General features: G+C 44.3%; 2 protein-coding genes across 8 annotated transcripts in view; one reads left to right on the top strand and one right to left on the bottom strand.

Annotated features, from left to right (window-relative positions):
- Positions 1–21,404, top strand: part of OTULIN (OTU deubiquitinase with linear linkage specificity) — a 61,036-nt gene that overhangs the window by 35,664 nt on the left and 3,968 nt on the right. For 4 of the 7 annotated variants that reach the window (XM_055246360.2, XM_063619582.1, XM_055246365.2 and 1 more), the window contains one exon: positions 1,695–7,474. In XM_055246360.2, coding sequence (XP_055102335.1) covers positions 1,695–1,889 — 195 coding nt within the window. In that variant the 3' untranslated portion in view covers positions 1,890–7,474. Of the gene's footprint in view, positions 1–1,694; positions 7,475–16,323; positions 19,015–21,404 lie in introns of those variants that run through there. The other 3 variants (XR_010116250.1, XM_055246362.2, XM_063619581.1) reach the window with 2 other exon arrangements.
- The window catches only part of ANKH (ANKH inorganic pyrophosphate transport regulator), a 162,010-nt gene continuing 158,648 nt past the window's right edge, over positions 18,043–21,404 (bottom strand). The window contains exon 12 of the mRNA XM_055246359.2: positions 18,043–20,078. Within this exon, the coding sequence (XP_055102334.1) occupies positions 19,965–20,078 (114 nt within the window). The 3' untranslated portion in view covers positions 18,043–19,964. The remainder of the gene's footprint in view (positions 20,079–21,404) is intronic.

Raw genomic sequence — 21,404 nt, 5'->3', positions numbered from 1 at the left:
CCTAAAAAGTCTTAATGAGGTTTTTTTTAGTGGAATAGCCAACCGCTAAAGTAGCATTAAGGCCGTTCATCAAAGTGCCACTCTCCTACTTACATAATTGACTCTTGTGCCTCCTTTTTTCTAAAAAGGCCCAGGTGCCATGACAGCTACTGCAAGGATTAGAGAGCTGAGTTAGGTTCCATTCTGAGCTGTCCTGGAGTGTGAAGTCTCATCTTCTGTTACTGCCAAGTGTGTAGGAAAGAGTGTAGACTGAAGGTCACTGCTGGGTCAGGCAGGGCTGATGATGGTTATTTTCAAAAATTATCTGTACTCATAATGTGGGTTACTTATGTCTCCTGAACCATAGCAAGCACCTTGCAGTCAAAAGGCTTATAGAGGATGGTTTGCATATTACACTAAAGTTAGTCTTTTCCGAGACCCTATAAGGTCTGCTGTGATGGTGAGTCCATTCTTTTTTTTTTTTTTAATAAGAAATTCTCAGTTTCTTTTTTGAAATATATGTACCATAAAGTTCACTCTTTTAAAGTTTTGCAGCCATCACTACAGTCTAATTTTAGAGCATTTTGTCAAAAGAAACCTCATGCCCATTAGTAACCACTTTCTCTTCCTTCTAACCCTAGGCAGCCACTAATCTACTTTCTGTCTCAATGGATTTGCCGATTCTGGACGTTTCATATGAATGGAATCATATAATATGTGGTCTTTTGTTTATGGCTTATTTGATTTAGCATAATGTTTTTAAGATTTCATCCATATTGCACCATGTATTAGTACTTCATTCCTTTTTATTGATAAGTAATATCCCATTGTATGGATGGATCACATTTTATTCATCTGTTCAATAGTTTGATGGGTATTTGGATTGTTTCCACTTTTTAGTTCGTGAATAACCCTGCTGTGAACGTTCATGTATAATTTTTTTTATGTGAACATATGTTTTTAGTTCTCTTGGGTATACACTGAGGAGTGGAATTGCTTTAACATTTTGAGGAACTGCCAGACTGTTTGCAAAGCAGCTGCACCATTTTACATTCCCACCAGCAATGTATCAGTGTCCTGTTTCACCATATCATCACCAACACTTCTGACTTTTTTCATTGGGGTGAAGTTCATATAATATAAAACTGACCGTTTTAAAATGTACATCTCATTGACATTTAATACACTGCCAGTGACGACCACCTATATGAAGTTCTAAAACATGTCACCCCTAAAGAAAATCCTGTGCTCATTAAGCAGCCACTCCCCATTGTCATCTTTTTGGTTCTAGTCATTCTAGTGGGTGTGAAGTACTATCTCATTGTAGTTGGATTTGGATTTCTCTAATGACTCACAATGTTGAGCATCTTTTCATGTGCTTTCTTGGTCACTTGTATATCTTCTTTGGAGAGAGGTGTCTGTTCAGATCCTTTGCCTAATTTTTAAGCTGCTTATTTGGTTTTTTGTTTTGTTAATTGTTGTAAAAGTTCTTTATTCTGGATACAGTACCCTTAACAGACATATGATCCATTCTTGATTATCCACCTTTTTTTATTTTAAAAAAAGAAAAGGATTGGGGCTGGGCCCAAAGCAGGAAGTAAAAAGGTTGTGGCTTCACCATTGCTGTGCACTGTGGGATAATGGATGGAACATGGTGTTAAGCCACATTTTGCAGTGTGATCTTCCTCAGAATACCCGTTTGCTCTTCTTCCCAGGTTGAAATGTTCCTTCTTGCCTATGCTGTGTGCCACACCATCCAGGTGTACCGGCTCTCCAAGTACAACACAGAAGAATTCATCACAGTCTACCCCACCGACCCACCCAAGGACTGGCCAGTGGTAACGCTCATTGCTGAGGACGATCGGCACTATAACATCCCCGTCAGAGTGTGTGAGGAGACCAGTCTATGAGAGACGCATGCTCCTGACAGCCTGGCGACATGGCGAAGATGCACAGGTGGCTCCTGGGCTTGGGCTGCAGGTTTGGGGGTCTCTAAGAACAATCTCTGAGAAGAACTCTTGGGCCCCTGGGAGCCAAGTTGGACAGGATGTCTTGAAGACTAGCTTTTGATAAGAGAAATTAACCAAGTCTTTCCTCTCATCTATGATGCAATATATTTCAGTGGGGGCCTTCAGAGCACACCTGTTGGACGGTGCAAACCATATCTTCTCCAGAAGGCAAATACTTTTGTATCAGAGGAAACTCAGTTTTGGAGAGGAATATGTTCTTTATATCTCAAATCAAAACTCTCTCTAATGGGAAACTGGCTTCTAATTTTTTTAAGTACAGTATTTTTTTTCCCCTTTAGTAGTAATGGGTTTCTGTAGATCTTCCTATACAGTCTGCTTTAACTCAGGACCTTGAGATTATGAGACTGACGTGCTGCCCACTGCACTTAGGGGGCCTCTAACAGTCTGCTTTAAGTGGTATAATTCTGGGATGGATCTGTTACTGGCATAGTCATGACAGCCTCTGGTAATCTTATCTTCTCCTTTTTATGAAGGGAAGAGCAATGGTTTGGACTTACATCTTAAGGCTATTTTAAGCAGATTGTTTTGCAGCAGATTAAGAATTGGGTCCCAAAGTGGGTTATTTCAAGGCATTTTTGAAGACTGGGGGAGCGTAGGAGGGAGTGGTGAGGGAACCTATAACTTCTTGCTTCTTGTGACTATGACAGGTGTCTGATGCCCCCAGCGCACTGGAGTCTGGGGCTTGGTGCAGGTGGTGCCCCATCAGTGTGGACAGACACTACTTGCCTTTGTGGTTTAGTGTTCGAAGCTTTAATTATTCTACAGTTCCACAGATTCACAATTTTATAGCCAAACAGTTTGTATCCACCTGCTTTCAGAGGAGGAACCCAAGGCCAAATTACTTTGAGGTAGGGCTTAGCTGAACCTGGGTTTTCCTGTGCTCTTTTCATGCTGTGTTGGAGGGTGTGTCCATTGCCAGATCTGCGTAACCCGTCTGGGGCAGGGGATGAGTGACAGCAAACCATCTTAAAATTTTTCATGAGTACATTTAAGCAGAAGCATGTGGGAATATGAGTGCAAAAGTGTGGCTGAGCCGCGTATGCCCTTGATTGGTTTTGGGAAGCCTGAGGGAGGCAGCCTTCCTGGCTACGAGCCATCGCCTGCCCAGTCAGGCTAAGGGTGGTGACTGGGGTGGTGAAGGGGCAGCTCTGCTGAGCATGGTCTGCCTCATGGCCTGAATTGTCTTCAAGGGGTGTGGACTGCAGATGGTGTTCACACGAACCGGAGACATCACTCTTTAGGATTCTACTGGCAGCCCCTGAATTGGCTCGACGTTTGTGGAGGTGGTGTTTCCCTGAAGTACTGAGCTTTGTTTTATAATAATTAAAATCTTTATTTGGTCCAATTTAATATAGTTTAGAAGCTATCTATTTTTTTTTGAGGCAAACCTTTTTTGAAAATGTAAATTTTGTTTTTAATTAAAAATAAAGTCTTAGTTAAGAAAACTCAGGATGTACAAAACTATTCAGACTGTTACTTTAGCTTTCTCCCATTACCTCATCAGTAATATTCACCACATTTTGCTAAATGTTTATTGATTAGAGTGTTGAAATCAAATTCTGCTCTAAATGTGTGTGAATATATTGGAGAGGCTTTGTGTTTTTCACTGTGAAATGCAATTGTGCCTTGAATAAGAAGGTACCTAGAAGCCAAATTAAAGTAATAATGACTTCTTATTGGCTTCGATTTTTCATTGTAGAAAAGTGTATGGGATTGTACAGCAGGAAATGCTTACCATTCATTTCTGATATTTTTTAAAGCACAACTCGAAACATTTCGATCATACATACATAGCAGTAGGGATCTGTGCCCTTCAGGTACATTGAATCTGACTATCAGTTTATATATGTCATTGAATTTTAAGAATACTCATGTTAATAATAGTCATCTATCCTTGCATTTTGAAAATGTTCTAATCTTAGTGAACTTGAATTGGATTTCTGGGTAAAAGAATGTGTTTCTTTTATGTTGCTTTCTGTCCGAAGGCCTTGTCAGAATCTGTCAGACTCTTGTTTAGGTTTAGTGTGATCATGATGTCAGAGAAGCAAAGCTTTCAAATAAATAGTACTTCAGGAAATAGAAATGATTGACCAACTTTAAAAATAAATTTTTTTTTTTATTGCAATATGCAGCTTCAGTTGCCCAGAATCTTAGTTCCATTTCTCATTCTTGGTCTTGAGCTGGTCAGGTGACATCAGCAGATTAGAAGTTGAATGGAGATTAAATGGATTCAGGAGGATGTTCCACTTAGAGCAATCTTCAAAATGATAAGGTGTTCTAGAAGAAAGGAATGTAGTAGGAACTATACTATGCCTAGCTTTCTATCCCACAGTTTCTTGCAAGAGTTTAGGAGTTTTGGACCCTGTGTATTGGCAGAAAAGTTATCTCCATCTTAAGCAGGCATGACTTTTATACCTGTGAGCTCATTTAAGGTGCATTTAAACCTAAAATAATTTCCCTGTATTATGCTTCATGGAATTAACACTGCTTTTCCAGAACATTTTCAGATTCCCCTCCTTACATCCTGAGCCCCTTCTCTATATACATCTGTTGATTTTATCCATCCACAAGGAACAGTGATAGTCACATTAGAGAACAAGAAACTAGTAATACATGGTTTCTAACTGATGATTCAGGCCCGGATTTGATTGAAAGTGTTTGCAGTTCCTCTTCTGTAGAATACAGAGTGGATGAAAATGTTTTCAATGCACAGAACAGGATGAATCCTTTTTTCTTTATTTAGCAATTTACACTTTTGTTACTCCGTTATATATTCAGTTAGTGTCTGATAAGATTTTCTTTGCTTAAGGAGAACAGACATTGCCTTGGTAAGTTTTTTTTTTTTTTTTTTCCCCTCTACTTTTGGAGCTTATCAGGTAAAAATCTCAAGCCACATGAATTGTTAACACCTCTGTTGGGAAAAGCCCCTGTGAGTTTTTATGTACTTGGTCTTTGCTTTTGTTATTCATCTTGTGTTGTTATTCATCGTGTCCTCCCTCTTCCCAATGTGCTGTTTTACCTAAGAGTTAGTCTACTTCCTGAAGATCTTTTAGAGAGCGGCTGTGAAGTGCTGAATCACCTTTAATTATACAGCACTCCTGCCATCTCGGCATCTACATAGGACTTACATAGACTTCCTGAATGTGTCTTCTTCAGATACCAAAGTACAGTTGGATCATTTTCTTATCTCCTTTTCTTAAGCAGTACTTCGCAGGTACTCCCCTTTGAAAGCCAGAAGCATAAACCATTGGGGAATCTTATTTGTAGACATGCAGTAATAGAAATGCCTTTATGTAAGATCTGTGAGTAGTTAAAAAGAAAGCCCTCAGTGTGTGTGAAGTGAATGTGAAATGTGTGTGAAATACATAGAATTCCCAAATAGTTTAGCAAAGGCAGGGCACAATATCAAGTAATTTAAAAATGGTCCAAGAAACTGTAAGAAGGAGGAACTAATTCTAGAATAAATATTAAAATGCCATTGAGGAACAAAACCACAGATGCCAGACAGACCTCCTGTGCTTAAGTTGTAGAAGAATAAAAATCTGAATGAATGGAAGGCCTTACGTGTATACAGTTTACAAATTCCTATTTCTAAAATTTAAGTCCCTTATTTAACAGAAGTATGTATTTTAATGCTTAACTGTCTCGGGAAACCTCATTTGTGACATCATCTAAGAGGATGGAAAGACCAGGGAGCCAGTGCCACGTTGAACAGAACAGTGGTTTAGTGAATGTGTGAGGAAAAACACGGGCAACTGATTATTAATGTTTTTGTAATTCAGTTTATAACTTGGAGCCATGAAAAGCAACAAAACTAAACTGGTTTGACAGCCTGCCACTTCAGGCTTTTCCTGTAAGTCACTAACGGTAGATGTGAGGTGGGCTTGCCCATGACCAGGAGGGGTGTGTGTGTGTGTGTGTGCATGTGTGTACATGTGTGTTGGTCTGCAGTCACAGCATACCTTTATGTGCATGTGTCCTCGCAGCTTGGGACTCAGCAGTATTCTGGGAGGGTGGAGGTGAACTGTTCCATGTATTGTATTATGTATTTTTTTAGATGGGGTCTTGCTCTGTCGCCCAGGCTGGAGTGCAATGGTGTGATCTCAGCTCATTGCAACTTTTGCCTCCTGGTTCAAGCAATTCTCCTGCCTCAGCCTGCCGAACAGCTGGGAATACAGGCGTGTACCACCACTCCCAGCTAATTTTTGTATTTTTAGTAGAGATGGGGTTTCACTATGTTGGCCAAGCTGGTCTCGAGCTCCTGGCCTCAGGTGATCCACCTGCTTTGGCCTCCCAAAGTGCTGAGATTACAGGCGTGAGCTACCGCGCCTGGCCCCATGTATTGAATTTTTTTCAGGGTATATTGAAATCTACTACCGGGAATGGTGGAATGGGTTTTGGTATGTATAATGGAAATAACATAGAGTGGTTATTAAGTCTAGAAACACATACATTAATTGTATTGAAATGTTAATACATCATTTATGATGTGTGTCTGGTCTCAGACCTCATGGCCACCAGTTTGTTTAAGCATTTTGAATGCCTTTTAATAGCATTCAGTAGCATTAATGGAGGAGGACACTGTGTTTTCTCAATTAATCTCATTGATTTGTTTGGTATAAGTTTGGGTCAGAAATGAAACTGCCAAAACATGCATCAGTACAAGGAAGGGACACAGGGCTTAAAATGTCCACAGTCTTGGCAGTGGACTTGGCAGTTCTCCCAGTAAGCAGAAGTACTTGAGCTTAATTCTGAACTTCAAAGTAATATTTTATACTTAATTTTAGGAGCTTTCATTTACATATTGAAAAATGCCTTGACTGTATTCACATAAATGGTGCTAAAACATTGTACCCCTTATAAGAACCGCAGCAATCCACAGTAATGTTGGTTACTTCTGAGTATTTTGATAACGGAACAAAGTCAAAATGAATGTATTTAATAAGCTTCTTTCTCATTTCCGTTGTTTTATAAAAATATTTTGGTATTGTTGCCTGCATTTTAGCCACTTCTAACTTTTTGTATTATGAATTCGGAGAGGATAACAAGCCAACTTTAGACCCTCTGCCAGTGGCAATGATGTTTTTCTTCTGTGGGTAAGCCATTGTGAATGGAGGCTGGCGGAGCAGCCCACTGTGTGAACCTGACAGCGCTCATCTTGGCTTGTTTAGCAGTGCCTCTGTTTACACTGTAAGATGTTCAGCATGTGTCCAAAATTTCGCCTGCTCTGAAAAACATGCCCCCAAGGCTCTGTACAGTTTGGGCCTTGGTTCCCACCTGCAGATGCGATCAGATGCCTGGCTCCTGGGGCCAGAGTTTTCTCTGTTGCTTGTTGAGTCTCTTGTCTTCACTGTCAGAAGCTGAACCGACTTGGGGGGGCTTTGCTGTTGATCCACTTTAGCAAACCTTGCTGCAGAGGACTGTAAAAACAAATAACTAAAAATAAACTTAGAAAATACAACTCAGAAGCCTGGCTCTGTTGCTGTGGTCAAATGCTTGCCTTTGAGGACTTTGGCAGATTGTGCTATTGCATTGGGCTCTAACTTTCTGGCACCCGCAAGGCAGACCTATGATGTCAACATGGCTGATTCTTGACCCCTGGCCATTGTGAGCAGAGGAATCAAGGGTTTAGGGAGGCAGTATTGGGCAGTGTGGAAGAGTTAGATGAGATGAAGCAGTTAGCACAGTGCTTAACCCATACTAAGTGCCCCCAACCCTGCCAGCCAAATTAGGCGCATAGTTATCAGCTTGGGTCTGGATTCAATAGCATTCCCGCTGCCCACTAAAAGGGTGGGCTTGGACAGTTCCTGAACCTCCCTAAATCTGTTTCTTCATCTTTACCACACACAGTCTGTCTCAGTGGTGGTGTGGATTAAGTGAGGTGCTAGCACTTATTAGGGGAAGATCCTTCAGACCTGCAAAGCAGGGCTGCATCCCCAATTCTGACCCAGCCTTGCTGTGGGTTTGCCGCAAAGAGGTTTGCTGTGTGTGAGACATTTCTTTATGAACCATTTACACTGCTGGAAATGTACCCAGCAATGTGATGGCAAGAACTTCAACAAATTGCTTATGAATCAGGCTGTCATTGGAAGAAGTTAATCCTCTGCAGATGGGGGAAGACTGGACTTTCAGAAGTATCTTGGGGATAGAGAATGAAGTTTGAGTCAGCAGAGCTCTGCCTTCCTGTTTGTCAAAGAACTAGAGTCTGGGAGTCTTGCAAGATGGAGCTGGGCTTCTGAAGAACCCACTGGGTAGGTACTGGGCATCCATTAGATGGCAGTGCTAAGTCGGTCATGTGCAGCAGAAAGACCTCCCCATTGTGAACAACAAACCACTTTCCTCCTCCAGTGGCCCATTCATTTGGATTGATACACTTTTTCAGTGTCAGAAATGCACTTTCTCCCTCTACCTGTCTGAATTGCGGTGCTCTGCTCAACTCTGTGGACAGTGTTTCTTGAATTTCCTTTTCCACCACCTTTTCCCACTCAAGAAAGTGGAGAGAAAAAACAGGGATGCAGGCTGTGGGTCTTGTGGAAGCCCTTCACAACCATTAAATAAAGAACACCAGCTGCGTTATGTGTGTTTAAAACGAGAGGTTGTTTGTACAGTGTTTTTCTATTGACCACTTCCGTCTTGCCTGAAACCTGGGCATTGTTTCTGTAGTTTCTCTGAATTTTCTGTCTCACCTTCTCACCCCTACCCTTGCCTTTTGTCTGGGCTCGGTTGCCTGTTCATGTTCTTTGTCTCTGACATTAAACTCTCCCTAGTTGCGTGTGTGCTTGAGACGTCTTACCCAGTTGTCCTCTAAGTGGTACCGTCGATGTACGGTCCCATTGGAGAGCACGAGTATGTTTCCTTAGGCTCTTCCAACACTGGCTTTATCAAACATTTTGATCTTTGCTGAGCTGATGGTTGGAAGTCTGATTTGCATTTCTTGAGAAAGGCTGAGCGTGTTTTCATTTGTGTAAACCATTTTCAGGTCCTTTCCTGGGAGCCATCTGTTCATGTCTTCTGTAAACCACTTTTGAGTTTTCTATCTGAATTTCACAGAAACGAGATAGATACAGGGTGGGAGCAGCAGGAAGGAAAGGCGGACCAAGGGGTATTAGGGATTCCATGTCAGGCCCTTTGGTTGCAAGTAACAAGAACTCACTTAGAGTATTTTAGTTCAAAAAGGGTTTGGCCTTCTTCAGGGACAAGAAGAGAGCACTGAAGACCAGAAGGTTACAGGAGGGAGGGCTGTCGTGCTGGTGTCCTAGAGTCGGCATGTTCAGGGTAGGAATATGGGAATGCCTGCATCCATTCACTAAAGAGTGCCAGCCCTGGGGCCAGGCATGGTTCCAAGCTTGTGGATGTAGGGGTGAGCTGGCCAAGGCACAGTCCTCCCAGCCCTCTCCATCCTCACCCCAACCCCATGCCCACCCTCCCCAACCCTCCCCATCCATATCCTGTGTGCTCACCCTCTGCATCTGCACCTCCCCCTTTGCCCACCCTCCCTATCTGCACCTCCCGCTGTGCCTACCCTCCCCAGCCCTCCCCTCTGCAGCCCTCCCCACCTTTCACGGAGCTCTTGTGCATTTGTCACTGGTGAGCAGAACTGGCATGACTCCGGGGATGGAATCACAAAGCAACTATTTTTGTCTTTCGCTGTTTAAGACATAATTCAATCGGAGACCTTCTCCTACCCCTGGTGAAGACTCAACTTGGCGACCCATCACCTTTTTGAGCACTCTGGGGTAATAGACTTTATAGTCCTCTTAGGTTGCCAAATGCTTTCCTAACTCAGAAATTGGAATATCGCCATCTGTGCGAGAGTGAAAGCTGTGACAGTTGCTCACTGCCCTGTTTGGCCCTCCAGAGTTAGAACGGGAGGAGGGGGCCAAGACAGGGAGGGAGCAGAGATCTCAGCCCTCCATAGGAATTGTCCTGTGGGCCACCCTTCCTGGGCCCAGCCAGGGCTTCGTTCTCATTCTCTCATGGGGTACTTTGAGGAATCTTTGAGGCTCCCTCTATCTCCCCACTTCTTGTCCCTGGCTCAGGGCCTTCCCATGTACCTTGACCAAGGCAGCTCCTGGAATGTGCTAATGCTGTTGCCTCCGACCACCACTTCCTCCTTTGTAGCTCCTAGGAAGCCCGTGATAGCTCCAGCTTCTTTCTGCTGAGCCCTGTTCACCCCCCTAGGTGGCCCTGTGGGGCAGGCCTTAAGATGACCCCAGGCAAGCTTGTTGATCTGTGAGGCCAGGGTCTGGGCCACGGGAAAGACTTTTGGACCCCCTGCCCTGTCAAACTCAGGATTTGCCAGCTAGCCCCAATGCCCTTCTATTAGATTTGACGGGTGAGTCAGACACCAGCCCACTGAGTCCCCAGGACTCAGCACCACATTTCAGGCTTTGAGTATTGCAACCCCCTACCCCAGAAGGAGTGAGACTCAGTGTCGCTCTCTGCAAAGAAACCATCTCTACAAATTCTTTTCAAATATCTACTCTTGGTCCTTTTTTGCCCTCCTCATGTTGAGCGATGGCAGAGTCAGGGAGTTCAGACTCCTGCAGAAGGAGGCTGGGTGCTATCAGGAGTCTTTGTTTGGTGTGGCCGCCTTCTCTTTGGTGTGAATGTCGTCCTCTCTGGCTGGGTTCTTATTTTCTACATGTAGCTCAGGCGTAAGCTGGTGCCCACCCGTGTTAAGCTCAGGCTGGTCCTGCAGCAGCCCAGTGCCTACAATGAGGAAGGACCTGCTGGGCAAAGCAGGGTGCTCATCAGGCCAGGATTTCTAGAACCATATCCCAGGCTGCTGAGAATGGGTGTGTGCGTTGCGTGATGCAGAATTCCAGGAGATGTCATTTCCATCATAGTCCAGGGAAACACTCAAGTCTGGTGGAGGGAGATGGTTCTGGAGGGAGGCTTCTGTATCATCCAAGCCCAGGGTGAGCAGGAGCCCCTGAGCCAAGCTGCTGGGACTGAAGAGGAAAAGGAGAGAGTGGGAGTGAGATGCTAGGAGGCAGCGCTCACGGGGCTTGGGGACTTGACTGAGAGGATTGGGACATGGAGTGGGTTTCTGGGTGGGTGCCCCTGTGACTCCTCTAGATTGGGGAGACTGGAGAAAGTGTGGAAGGGGTGAGGAAAGAGTGTACAGGGATGGGCTGAAGGCCACGGCCCTTCTTGGCCCCTGAGGAGATGTTGGGAGGTGACTGGATACACCCAGTGACTGATCTGAAGCTTAGGAACAAGTTAGGGCTGGAAAAACAGACTTGGGCATCACCGCTGTATTTGGAGCTGGAAATAGGCCCAGATTATGAACCTAGGCTCATGAGGACTGGATTCCCAGCGAAGGTGGAAGTGGGCCTGCCAGCCATTTGTATACTTTTCTGAAGAGCATGGAATTAAATAGCATTGGGCAGGTTGGCATTGGGAGAAAGAGAAGAACCGGGTGAGGTTAGGATGTGGCCTTGCTGGCATGATGGAGGAAACGCTCTTTACCTCAGACCACACGTGAACTGCAAGCATCTTCCCTGATGGTGCCAGGGGCAGTGGAGATACAGGTCGCTCTCCTCAGCCATTTCCTTTAGACCAAGAGAGCTTTTGTTGTGTAGCAGATGAAAGACCCGATGAGAATTTGAGATGTATAGTATAACGTAAAGTTTGAAAATAATGATTGCACTTGTTAATTCTGTTTTGGTCTTTGGAATGAAGGGTTTCTGAACCTGAGATAAGCAGTTTTTTTGTTTCATAAAAGCTCTAGTCATTTTTCTTTGTTGAAAGTGGACCACAGTAATGTTCATGGATTTGTTGGCTGAAGCACTTCCATGTGGCCTAGAAGCTTAGCAGACACGGCACCTCCACCTTCCTGAACTGCCGTTGGCCACTCCGCAAATCCTGGTGGTGCAGTAGATTAAAACTGTGTAGGAAAGATCTTGTTGTAGAGGAGAGGAGGCTGATCTAGAGGCGTCTAGTCACTTGCCTGAATCACAGCTAATAAGCAGCAGACAGAATGAGGACTCACAGCTCCTGATTTATTTTTCCCTTTTGTTCAAAGCCCAGTGTATTGAACTGGGCAATCAGCATGGTATTTACTATCTTATATTGTCCAGGTAAGAAAACTGGAGCTTTTGGGCAGCAGAATTACAAATATAAGCAATGCCAACCTTCCCTGCACCTTAGCATTGCCTTAAATAGTGTCAAAAACAACAACAACAAGAACTTAGAAGGAGGCATAGTTTTCTCCACGATTTTTGAGAAATTCTCCACGATTTTTCTCCTGAGCTAAGCCAGTGAGACTACAGAGGATAAAGAGGAAGGCGTGGAAGGCAGAGATACCAGGGGGCAGGGCTTGGTGGGAAGCCACTGGCGGTGGGGGGTCGTGGAGGAGGTTTCCAGGTGGGAGGTAAACGTGCGTCCTCTAAATGGAGATGTCAGGGGAAAGCAGGGGTTGGGGACGTAGATTTGCCCCTTGTGGTATTAATAGTACCACTCTCCACAGGGACAGTGAATGATGCTGGGGCCAGCGCAGCTGTGTACTGTCTTTAAGGCAACCAGGAACTGAACACAGTTGACCCGATAGCTAGGCTTGAGGGCATGGCATAGCCCATGCACTGTGGCCGGGAGCACAGCTCTGAAGCCTTCAAAAACATGGTTGGTGTTAGAGGCAGTAAAAGAGAAGCACAATGGAAGTAGGACCGAGATCTGGGATTTTAACAAAAGGAGCAGTAAGGAAGGAAATAGGCAATCCCAAGCGAGTCTGTAGGATGCCTAGAATCTTACTGACTACAGGTATGTAATGAAATACTTTCTACAATGTCTTATGAGGAGCTAAAAAAAATTAGAGCCATCTTTCTTTGAGGTTAAAACGTGATGCTTTAAGAAAAGACTGATCCTGGCCGGGCGCGGTGGCTCACGCCTGTAATCCGAGCACTTTGGGAGGCAGAGGTTGGCGGATCACGACGTCAGGAGATCGAGACCATCCTGGCCAACATGGTGGAACCCCGTCTCTACTAAAAATACAAAAATTAGCTGGGCGTGGTGACGCGTACCTGTAGTCCCAGATACTCAGGAGGCTGAGGGAGGAGAATCGCTTGAACCCGGGAGGCGGAGGTTGCAATGAGCCAAGATTGCGCCACTGCACTCCAGCCTGGGCAGTAGAGGGAGACTCTGTCTCAAAAAAAAAAAAAAAAAGAAAAAAAAAAGTGATAAAAGAGTAATGCTTTTCCCATAAAGACTAAGAAGAGTAAGAATCTCTTAGATGTGGGCAGGAGGATTGTCGGGCTCTGCCCTTCTCAGGCTCACCAAACATTTGCTTCATTTTGGCATTCCCATTTGAGGTGTATAGAGAAGTTGGAAGAGGATTCAGAGAAGCATTTTCAATATTACTGAAGTTATGGGAAGTAAAAGTAATTTTAATGCAGAATAAAATCTGAAGAAATAGGTTATATTTGAGTAAGACGGGGAGTTTAGAGAAATTTCCCAGTGGTTAGAAGTTTTAGCAACCAAGGGAAAGGGCAAAATGTTAATCTCTCAGGTAAATTTGATTAAAAGGGAAACTGTAATCAGGATTAGGAAACCAAGTAACTTTGCGGTGAGTAAACAGATGCATGGTTAGAATAAAAAAAATCAAGAAACTAAAAGCAATCTCAATTGTATGCCAAGTGTTTAAGCTTTACTTAAAGTAAAATTAGAGTATGAAACCTATTTGACAATATATGAATACAAATCCATAAACCCTGAAACAAAGCATATATAAATGCTCTTACCAATGCAAAAACTTCCATCTGTTAGATACATAAACAGCACTTCCTTAAAAGCGACATATATTTTATACTGACTGCTGTAGTCAATTTTAATCAAAAACTACACAAATATTTTATTTGTATTTTAGAGACGGGGTTTTGCTCTGTTGCTCAGGCTGGATTCCAACTCCTGTGCTTAAGTGATCCTCCTGCCTCAGCCTCCCGAGTAGCTGCAACTACAGATGCACAACACTGTGCCCAGCTAAATATTTTAATGTGATTGGTTTCAACAGTTTATACCCACAGTTTTGATGTGAAACTGACAAACCTATGAGCTGACAGCCACAGCCCATGTAGAGGAATGACTCTAAGCACACTTAATTTTGTTTAAAAAAAAAAAAAACTAGATCACTGCTAATGTTCAGATCTGAAATGAATGAGGTAATTTTATTCTTCCATTGTAGGATCTCATACCACGTTCTAAATCCTAGATCATACACAGAATGTTAGATCAGGAAGGGGCCTTAGCAATAATGGCTCAAGCCTCCCATTGGACAGATGAGCAAGGTGAGGCCAAGAAGCGTGAGTGATACGGAAGCCTCCAGCTTGAATACACTCCTTAAGTGAATGAGTGTCGGCATGGGACAGAATCGCGTGTGTGACTCTTGTCCACTTTCCCGAAGCCCTTCGATTAACTCCTTGGCCCTACTAGCTTTAGACAGTTCCCTGATCAATACATCATTAAGCAACCAAAATATCTCATTAAATCCAAGGAGCAGCGTATTTGCCACTGCAAGGTTTGTGGATGTGGCAGCCCTGGGGTAAGGGGCCTGCCGCATGGTGACTTGACCATCGCTGTGGGGTGCTGGGTGATTGGTGTTGATGTGTACCCTGTACTCCTTTGTTAGGCAAGCGTGGTTTGAACTTAGCTTTCAGTATAGCTGGTTCATTTAAACCGTGGGTCCCCGCATGTTCATGGCCCCACACTTCAGGGAACCAGCATCTACCCAGTTGTAATGTTCCCCAACTCCAGAGCCGCCATTTCTTGCCCTGGCTTATAGCTAGCGAACGTTGCCTCTAAATCTTATAGTAAGAATTTCCATGAGGTTGTACAGTGAGTGGTACAACCATTTTCAGCTGGTCTGTCCCCTTGTTTAACCTAAGGAAACCACTTAAACTCTTGGAGAGAGAAAGGGTGCCTAGTTCTTGTGTGCTTTTGTTTACATATACATATTGTAGACGCTAATGTCAAGTCTTGTTAGTAAAGTGCACTTTATGTAGCCTAACTTAAAAACAGGTACTATATAAAAAACATTTGCTGAATCTATGTGTAGCTGACAGCCATCTGTAAAAGTGCATCTATCTTATGCAGTCTTTTAGAGATCCTGGTTGATTGCAAATGAAGCAGAGAAAAACATTATCACTAAAATGAAATATTTTAAAAGATACTGGCTATAATTCTCCTGGAACCACTTGGACTTGACAGAGATTTTTCAAAAATGATTTAGGAGGCCCACCTTTGATGCTCTTCCTAGCAGAAAGTTGCAAGTTAATAGATTTAAAATGAAGTCTAAACTTAAGGTCTCGTCATCTCATTTTTCCCTTTTGAGATCAGATAGTATACTATATATTTGTGACTTTTCTGACTTCTGAGTGGAGTTTGGGTTATTTTGATTGCACCATGCAGTTTCTCTCATTTTGAACATTTGCATGATTTTAGACATTTTGCCTTTAAAAGAGCAGGCAACAGGCCCTTTTACGTTTCTCATCAGATTTTTCTCTACATCCTGTTATAAGTGTGGTTAGATCAGTTGATGAGTCACATGATGTTTTTTGCTGCTTCAGTGACAGAAATAGAGATTCAAAATAACCACACAGAGGAGTATCCCAAATGGTTACCAAACACGTTGCTCAAAAACATGCTTTCCTGTGGTTTGAGTGCTTTATATGAGAGCCGTCAGAGGACTGTGTGTGAGGGCGCTGTCTACAGAATGCAGGCAGGAGCTGCTGGCTTTGAACTGGCTGAATGTGCAGTGCAGACATCTCAACACTCCACGTCTTTGAAAGCGCTTCCTCACACTCCACTGCAATTTTGGTTCCAAAGAAAGGTGGGGAGCAGAACTAGAAGATAAAGGACTCCTTTTCCTGGACTGTGCACTAGTTTAATTGATGAAGACGTCGTCCTAAGTTTAGAAATCAGCTCACCTGCAAAGCTGGTACTAACTGGCACATGCTGTCCTGGGCACTGTTCTGCTGAGAGTTACTGAAGTAGAAAGATTTTTAAATATAAGAAAATATTTCTCAAGGAAATGTAATTACAACACTATAAATACTTGCTATTTTGCAGAACACACACACACACTCTTCCACTTCAATTTGAAGGGGAAAAAAAAGTCAGCTACTGAGTCTTGAAATCGATGTGTTTCTAGAAACCAAGGGTATAGAAAAGTTACTCTCCCCCTGCCCCTTCCCTCCAGAAGATCCCCAAATGGGGAACAAGTAAGAGAGCAGGGAGCTGTTAACATTTCACACTTCTTATTCTGAAGATACGTGAATAAATTTTGTGAGTTATGATATGTAATGATTATTCCAACCAGGAGAGAGATCCAGATGGCTGGGAGTGAGCACTCCTGAGCTGGCTCCGCTGCGATGCATCCTGGCGTCTGGAGAACTCAGCCCAACTCTGTCACTACCCTGGGAGCTCCCAGGCCTCCCCATCCTGGGCCCCCCACCCCCTGCACCTTCCAAGGTTATTTATTGGGAAGACTCAAAGAGTGAAGTATAAAGTGCTTTTACTATTGTAAAGAAGCTTTATTTGGCCCCATCTGATACATCCTAAGCCAATATTAAATGTTTCAGTTTCTTAGAGAATCGGCTATCCAGGACATTTCCAAGCAAACTACCAGCTAATGCTAAAAATCAAGGCAAAGTAAAAACAAAGGAAGAGTAACTTTGGCACAAGACAAACCCGATGCAGGCAGTCACGGGGGATGACTGTTTTTTACCCAGAAATGCAAACAAGTGGCCTTCCATGCCCCATTTAAAGAATCCCAAACGGGAGAGTTTCCTGCCAATGTGCAAATCCGTCAATACTCCCTAAGCCATGTGGCCAGCAGGTCCAATCCTACGATGACTTTCCAAGTGCAAGCCTCGTCTAATTCTTTTTGCTCAGTTGTCTCACTGACGCCCTTTGCCACTGAGATCCCTGTAAGTCACTACAGAACAAATGGCAACTGCACATTTAGGATGACCTCCCTTGTGCTCCTCAAACAGGCCACCAAAGGAGGAGCTCTAGAAAACCCTTACTCTCTATTTCCTATGCTTTGAGCTGCCCAAACCTGTTTCTCAGCATCTAAATGAAAAACTGCTTCATGGCCTTGTATTTTTAGATGGTATTCATCCACAAGCAATCACTGAATTTTGGAGAAAGTCACACCTGGTCTTTCCCTGGTCTTTCACAGGCGAGGTACCCTTCTAAATGCACCTGTCAGCTGAATGCCCTACAATGAAAAATGTTTTGGGGGAATGTTTCTTTGGTCACAAAAGTCAAAAGGTTGCCCCAATGACTGTGAAAAGTGGGAAGGAGAAAGGTCACCCTCCTTGGTTTGATCTCTCATGTCTAGCTGGATGATGGGACTCGGTTAGAAGAAATGCAGGAGAATATGCCAATTCTCAGTTTTGCCTCAGAAGTTGTTAGGCTGTGACTTAAGCAGCCCAAGTGAAGAAAATGTACGAAGAAGGATCACATGCTTGAAGGTGAAAGGTTTGAACAAGTCCTGCCAAATCAGCTCCATTGTGGCCTGAGTGTGGCATTGCTTCCTGTGTCCTCAGAAACTCTAGCCAAATATTATGGCCCACTGATCTTGATCACTGAAGGAATCTCTGGAGTTATATTTCCTCATCTCATAATGAGGAGGCCCTTGCCGATCCTTCCTGGATTTAGAGGGAAAGGATTTTTTTTTTTTTTTTTTTTTTTTGAGATGGAGTTTTGCTCTTGTCACCCAGGCTGGAGTGCAATGGCGTGATCTCAGCTCACTACAACCTCTGCCTCCCAGGATCAAGCAATTCTCTTGCCTCAGCCTCCTGAGTGGCTGGGATTTCAGGCATGTGCTACCACCCCCAGCTAATTTTTATATTTTTAGTAGAGACAGGTTTTGCCATGTTGGCCAGGCTAGTCTCAAACTCCTGACCTTAAGTGATCCACCCTCCTCGGCCTCCCAAAGTGCTGGGATTACAGGCATGAGCCACCGTGCCTGGCCTGCTTTCTCAGTTTGGATCTTTAAGCTCCAACCCCAGAAGCATGAAAGAGTCACACATGTTAAAAAATACTGTTTAATTTTCTCGTAATGTCCTTTAAAAAAGCTGATACATTGAGATTTCTTTTTAATCTTCTCAGATCTGCCTCTGAAACCACTGCAAAGCAGCTATGCAACTTAATTTTTCAGCACTCATATATGTATTAATGGAGGAAAAGCCACTCTGAGGAAGCACGCTAAGGACATGTCCCCATGTGGGCACACCCCACTGGCACTGGGTACCCAGGAATGTGAATGCAACCCTGGCATGTTCACAGCTAACATTATGCCCTTGCATTCTATTTTGCTATGATAAACAATATGATCACACAGCACTGAAAACGGTAGACCCAAAGGGCCTGCCTTTTTCTCATTTTTGCCTTTCCAGCATTCCTACTCCAGTGACCCATTTATTCCCCAGTTACCCATAATGAAAAATAGTTCTGTCATTTACTGAGCCTTACATTCAAATGCACATGGTGGACTTTATAAGACTGCTGCAAATAAGGTACAATGTTCATTGATACAATACGTTTCAACTGCAGGTATGTTGAGCACACAAGCAATCACCGTATTGTATTAGAGACATTTTATTGAAAATGCGAAAATAGGAAATGTATTATAGCCTAAAATAAATTACATAACATATACAGCATATATTTATATCTTTAAAATATTTTTTTGTTTAGGTTCTTTCAGTCTAGGAATTTTGACTAAATCAATTTAGTGAACCATGTCTATAATTTTTTTAAAGGAAAAAACCTGCTTTCCAAAACTTAGAAAAATATACTGCACTGCATGGATTTCGAATGTGTTATTTCAGGGAGGACCACATAGTGACTCTGGTATCGTTACAAAATGTCTTGCTTTATCGTATGGTGTGGGAGGGAAGTACCGTAGTACGTTTTGAATTACCTGTACCGCAGTTATGACTAAGGATGGCAGAACCAGGTAATACGTCTACTTCAAAAGTTACCCTACAGAAACCTGGCATTAGAATGCTGGATGAGACTTAAAGCTTCAGTTCACTGTAAAAACTAAAATGCAAAGTTAGAACGCTCCATGTGACTCGCTCTAGTGCGACCTTCAGGAAAGGCGAGGGAAAAGCAAGCCTTCAGGAAAAGTCATGCGGCAGGGGCTGGAATCTGGGGATGCGCTTTTGTGATAACTTAAAAAAGTTAGTTCATGTATATACATGGTGGGGGTGAGAACTGACAGCTCGCTCAGATCTAGGAGAACGCAGAGTGAAATGCTATCAATCATTCAACCATGTCAGTTTGCTGTCCCCGGGGCATTTCAAACCTTTCTACGGGAGATTATGTCCATCTGTCAGCCCGCTGTGGTCACAGGTCTCCGTTCCTCAGTGTGAATGGGGACTCCGGGCTACAGCGTGCCACCCGCCTCCTGCATGTGTGGAGTAGACGGTTTCAAACTCCGTGGTGGAAGGGAAATTTAAGAGGCCACCGGGGCTCCATCTCTGTACAGCCATGTGACTGGGAAGCAAATCAAAGGAAGCCAAGTTTTAACCTGTTGATTCTTAAGAGCGATGAAGGGGGACAGGAGAGTCTGTGGCCTGCTGTGCAGGGTGACCAAGAGGCAATGGCACAGCTGCAGTCCTTTGGTTCCAAGAGAAGATTGTCCAGGGGAGGAGGACACAGCATCAACCGTGAGGCAGCTGTGTCTTTTGGGTTTTCGTGAGGCAGGGGTGTGAAGTCAGTTGTTTTTCGTTTGTTTTTACATAGCAACAGTAAAGACCATTCACTAGGTCCCCCCGTCAGTGTGAGCATACCCAGTATGCTAGAGAATTGACACGAAACCTTTAAATCAAGGCCTCTTTCATTACCAAACAAAACAAAAAGGGAACAAAATACGATGGGAGAGGGAAGAGATGATGCCGAAGTGTCATCCTGACTGTCCCTGCAGTGCCCATAGCGTCCCGTGTCTTATTCATTCTCCTCTCTCATTTCCACGATGTCTGTCACCTCCTCTGTCGGAGGCATGTCTGTCATGGCAGAGTCTTCCCCCTCCGTGGCCGACTCATTCTCCATCTTCTTTTTCTAGACCAAAGAAGACTTATCAGTGTGGGGCTGTGAACGGGGACACTGCACAACAGAAGCAGGGAGACACCACCGGGGTCTTGGGGGACCCCTCTCTGTAGGCTTAAACCTTATTGTTGGGGTGTTGTCACCTCTTTTGCATCTTAGTTCAGTGTGTTCCTTGCAGTTTGGTTGTCTGTGTGCCTGGCACTGGGCTAGGCAGGCACTTCAGAGGACACCGTGTCCTGCTGCCCTTTCCAATGAGGACTGTGCTGTCCCTGACTCCTCACAGTCACCTGTAGACTGCTTTTCCTTCCTCTTTCCTAAAGCCTCAAGCTTGGAATCTCACGTTATCAGAATATTCCACCTTGTACAGCATCTGTCAGTCACCTCTGGGACAGCTCCAGGCTTGCTGTCAGTCATTCTCTCCCACTTACTGCCTGTCCTAATTTCTGGTCACTTCCCTGCCATGTTGCCTGTTCTTAAAATAAATGGCCTCTCAGGGATCAGGTTAGCCCCAGCCCCACCTCAGCCACTGCTGGGTCACTGCAGACCTTGCCATTATCGACACATTGGGCACCACCAACAGGCCAAGGCAAGGACATTGTCCTCTGCCAACCTCGCTGGTCCCCCATCCACGGATCCCACCAACCCTTCACAGTGGCCACCTTCTCGATGTCCTGTCTCCCCTCTCCTCAGCTTACATGACATGCTCACTCAGTAATGACCATCATTTCCCTACCCTGCTTTTCTTTCATCATATTTGCCAGGCAAAGCCCCAGCTGTGCTGAGGTTCAGATCTCTACCATCTCAGCCCACACCACTCAGCTGCCATGGCTGGGGAAGCGCAACCGCAGGGGACAGCTAGTGTCCTGAGATGCACGTCACGCACCATGAGCAAGCCCTTTGAGTGGCCTGGCCGTCACCCTGCTGCCCCGGCCTGTTCACTCTGCCACTCTCCTGACCAACTGTTTCCCCACCCATGTGTCCTCGTTCTTCCACCCTCATACACCTCCCTTTTATCAGACGATGATGTGGCTTCCTACTTCACTGAGAAAAACAAAAGCTATCAGAAAGGCCCTTGCGCAAGCTCTTGGACTGCATCTCTGCTCCGCCCATGACCAGAGAGGCTGCCCGAGCTCCTGTCTTGGACTGCCCGGTCCTTGTGTGCACAGCCACATTCGTATCACTGTCCCCTCTCCCATCGGCAGCATCGCCTCTCTGTGGGTCATTCCCCAAAGCAAGCCATAGGCTGAACTTTGCCCCATCTTCGCTGGCTTTCTGAAATCCATGTCCACACCTCTCTCTCCTTTGGCGCAAAACTCTTCAAACGGACTGTACTTGCTG

The sequence above is a fragment of the Symphalangus syndactylus genome, chromosome 16 (assembly GCF_028878055.3).
Source record: "Symphalangus syndactylus isolate Jambi chromosome 16, NHGRI_mSymSyn1-v2.1_pri, whole genome shotgun sequence".
Classification (NCBI taxonomy): Eukaryota; Metazoa; Chordata; class Mammalia; order Primates; family Hylobatidae; genus Symphalangus; species Symphalangus syndactylus.
This window is presented reverse-complemented; position numbering and strand designations above follow the sequence as displayed.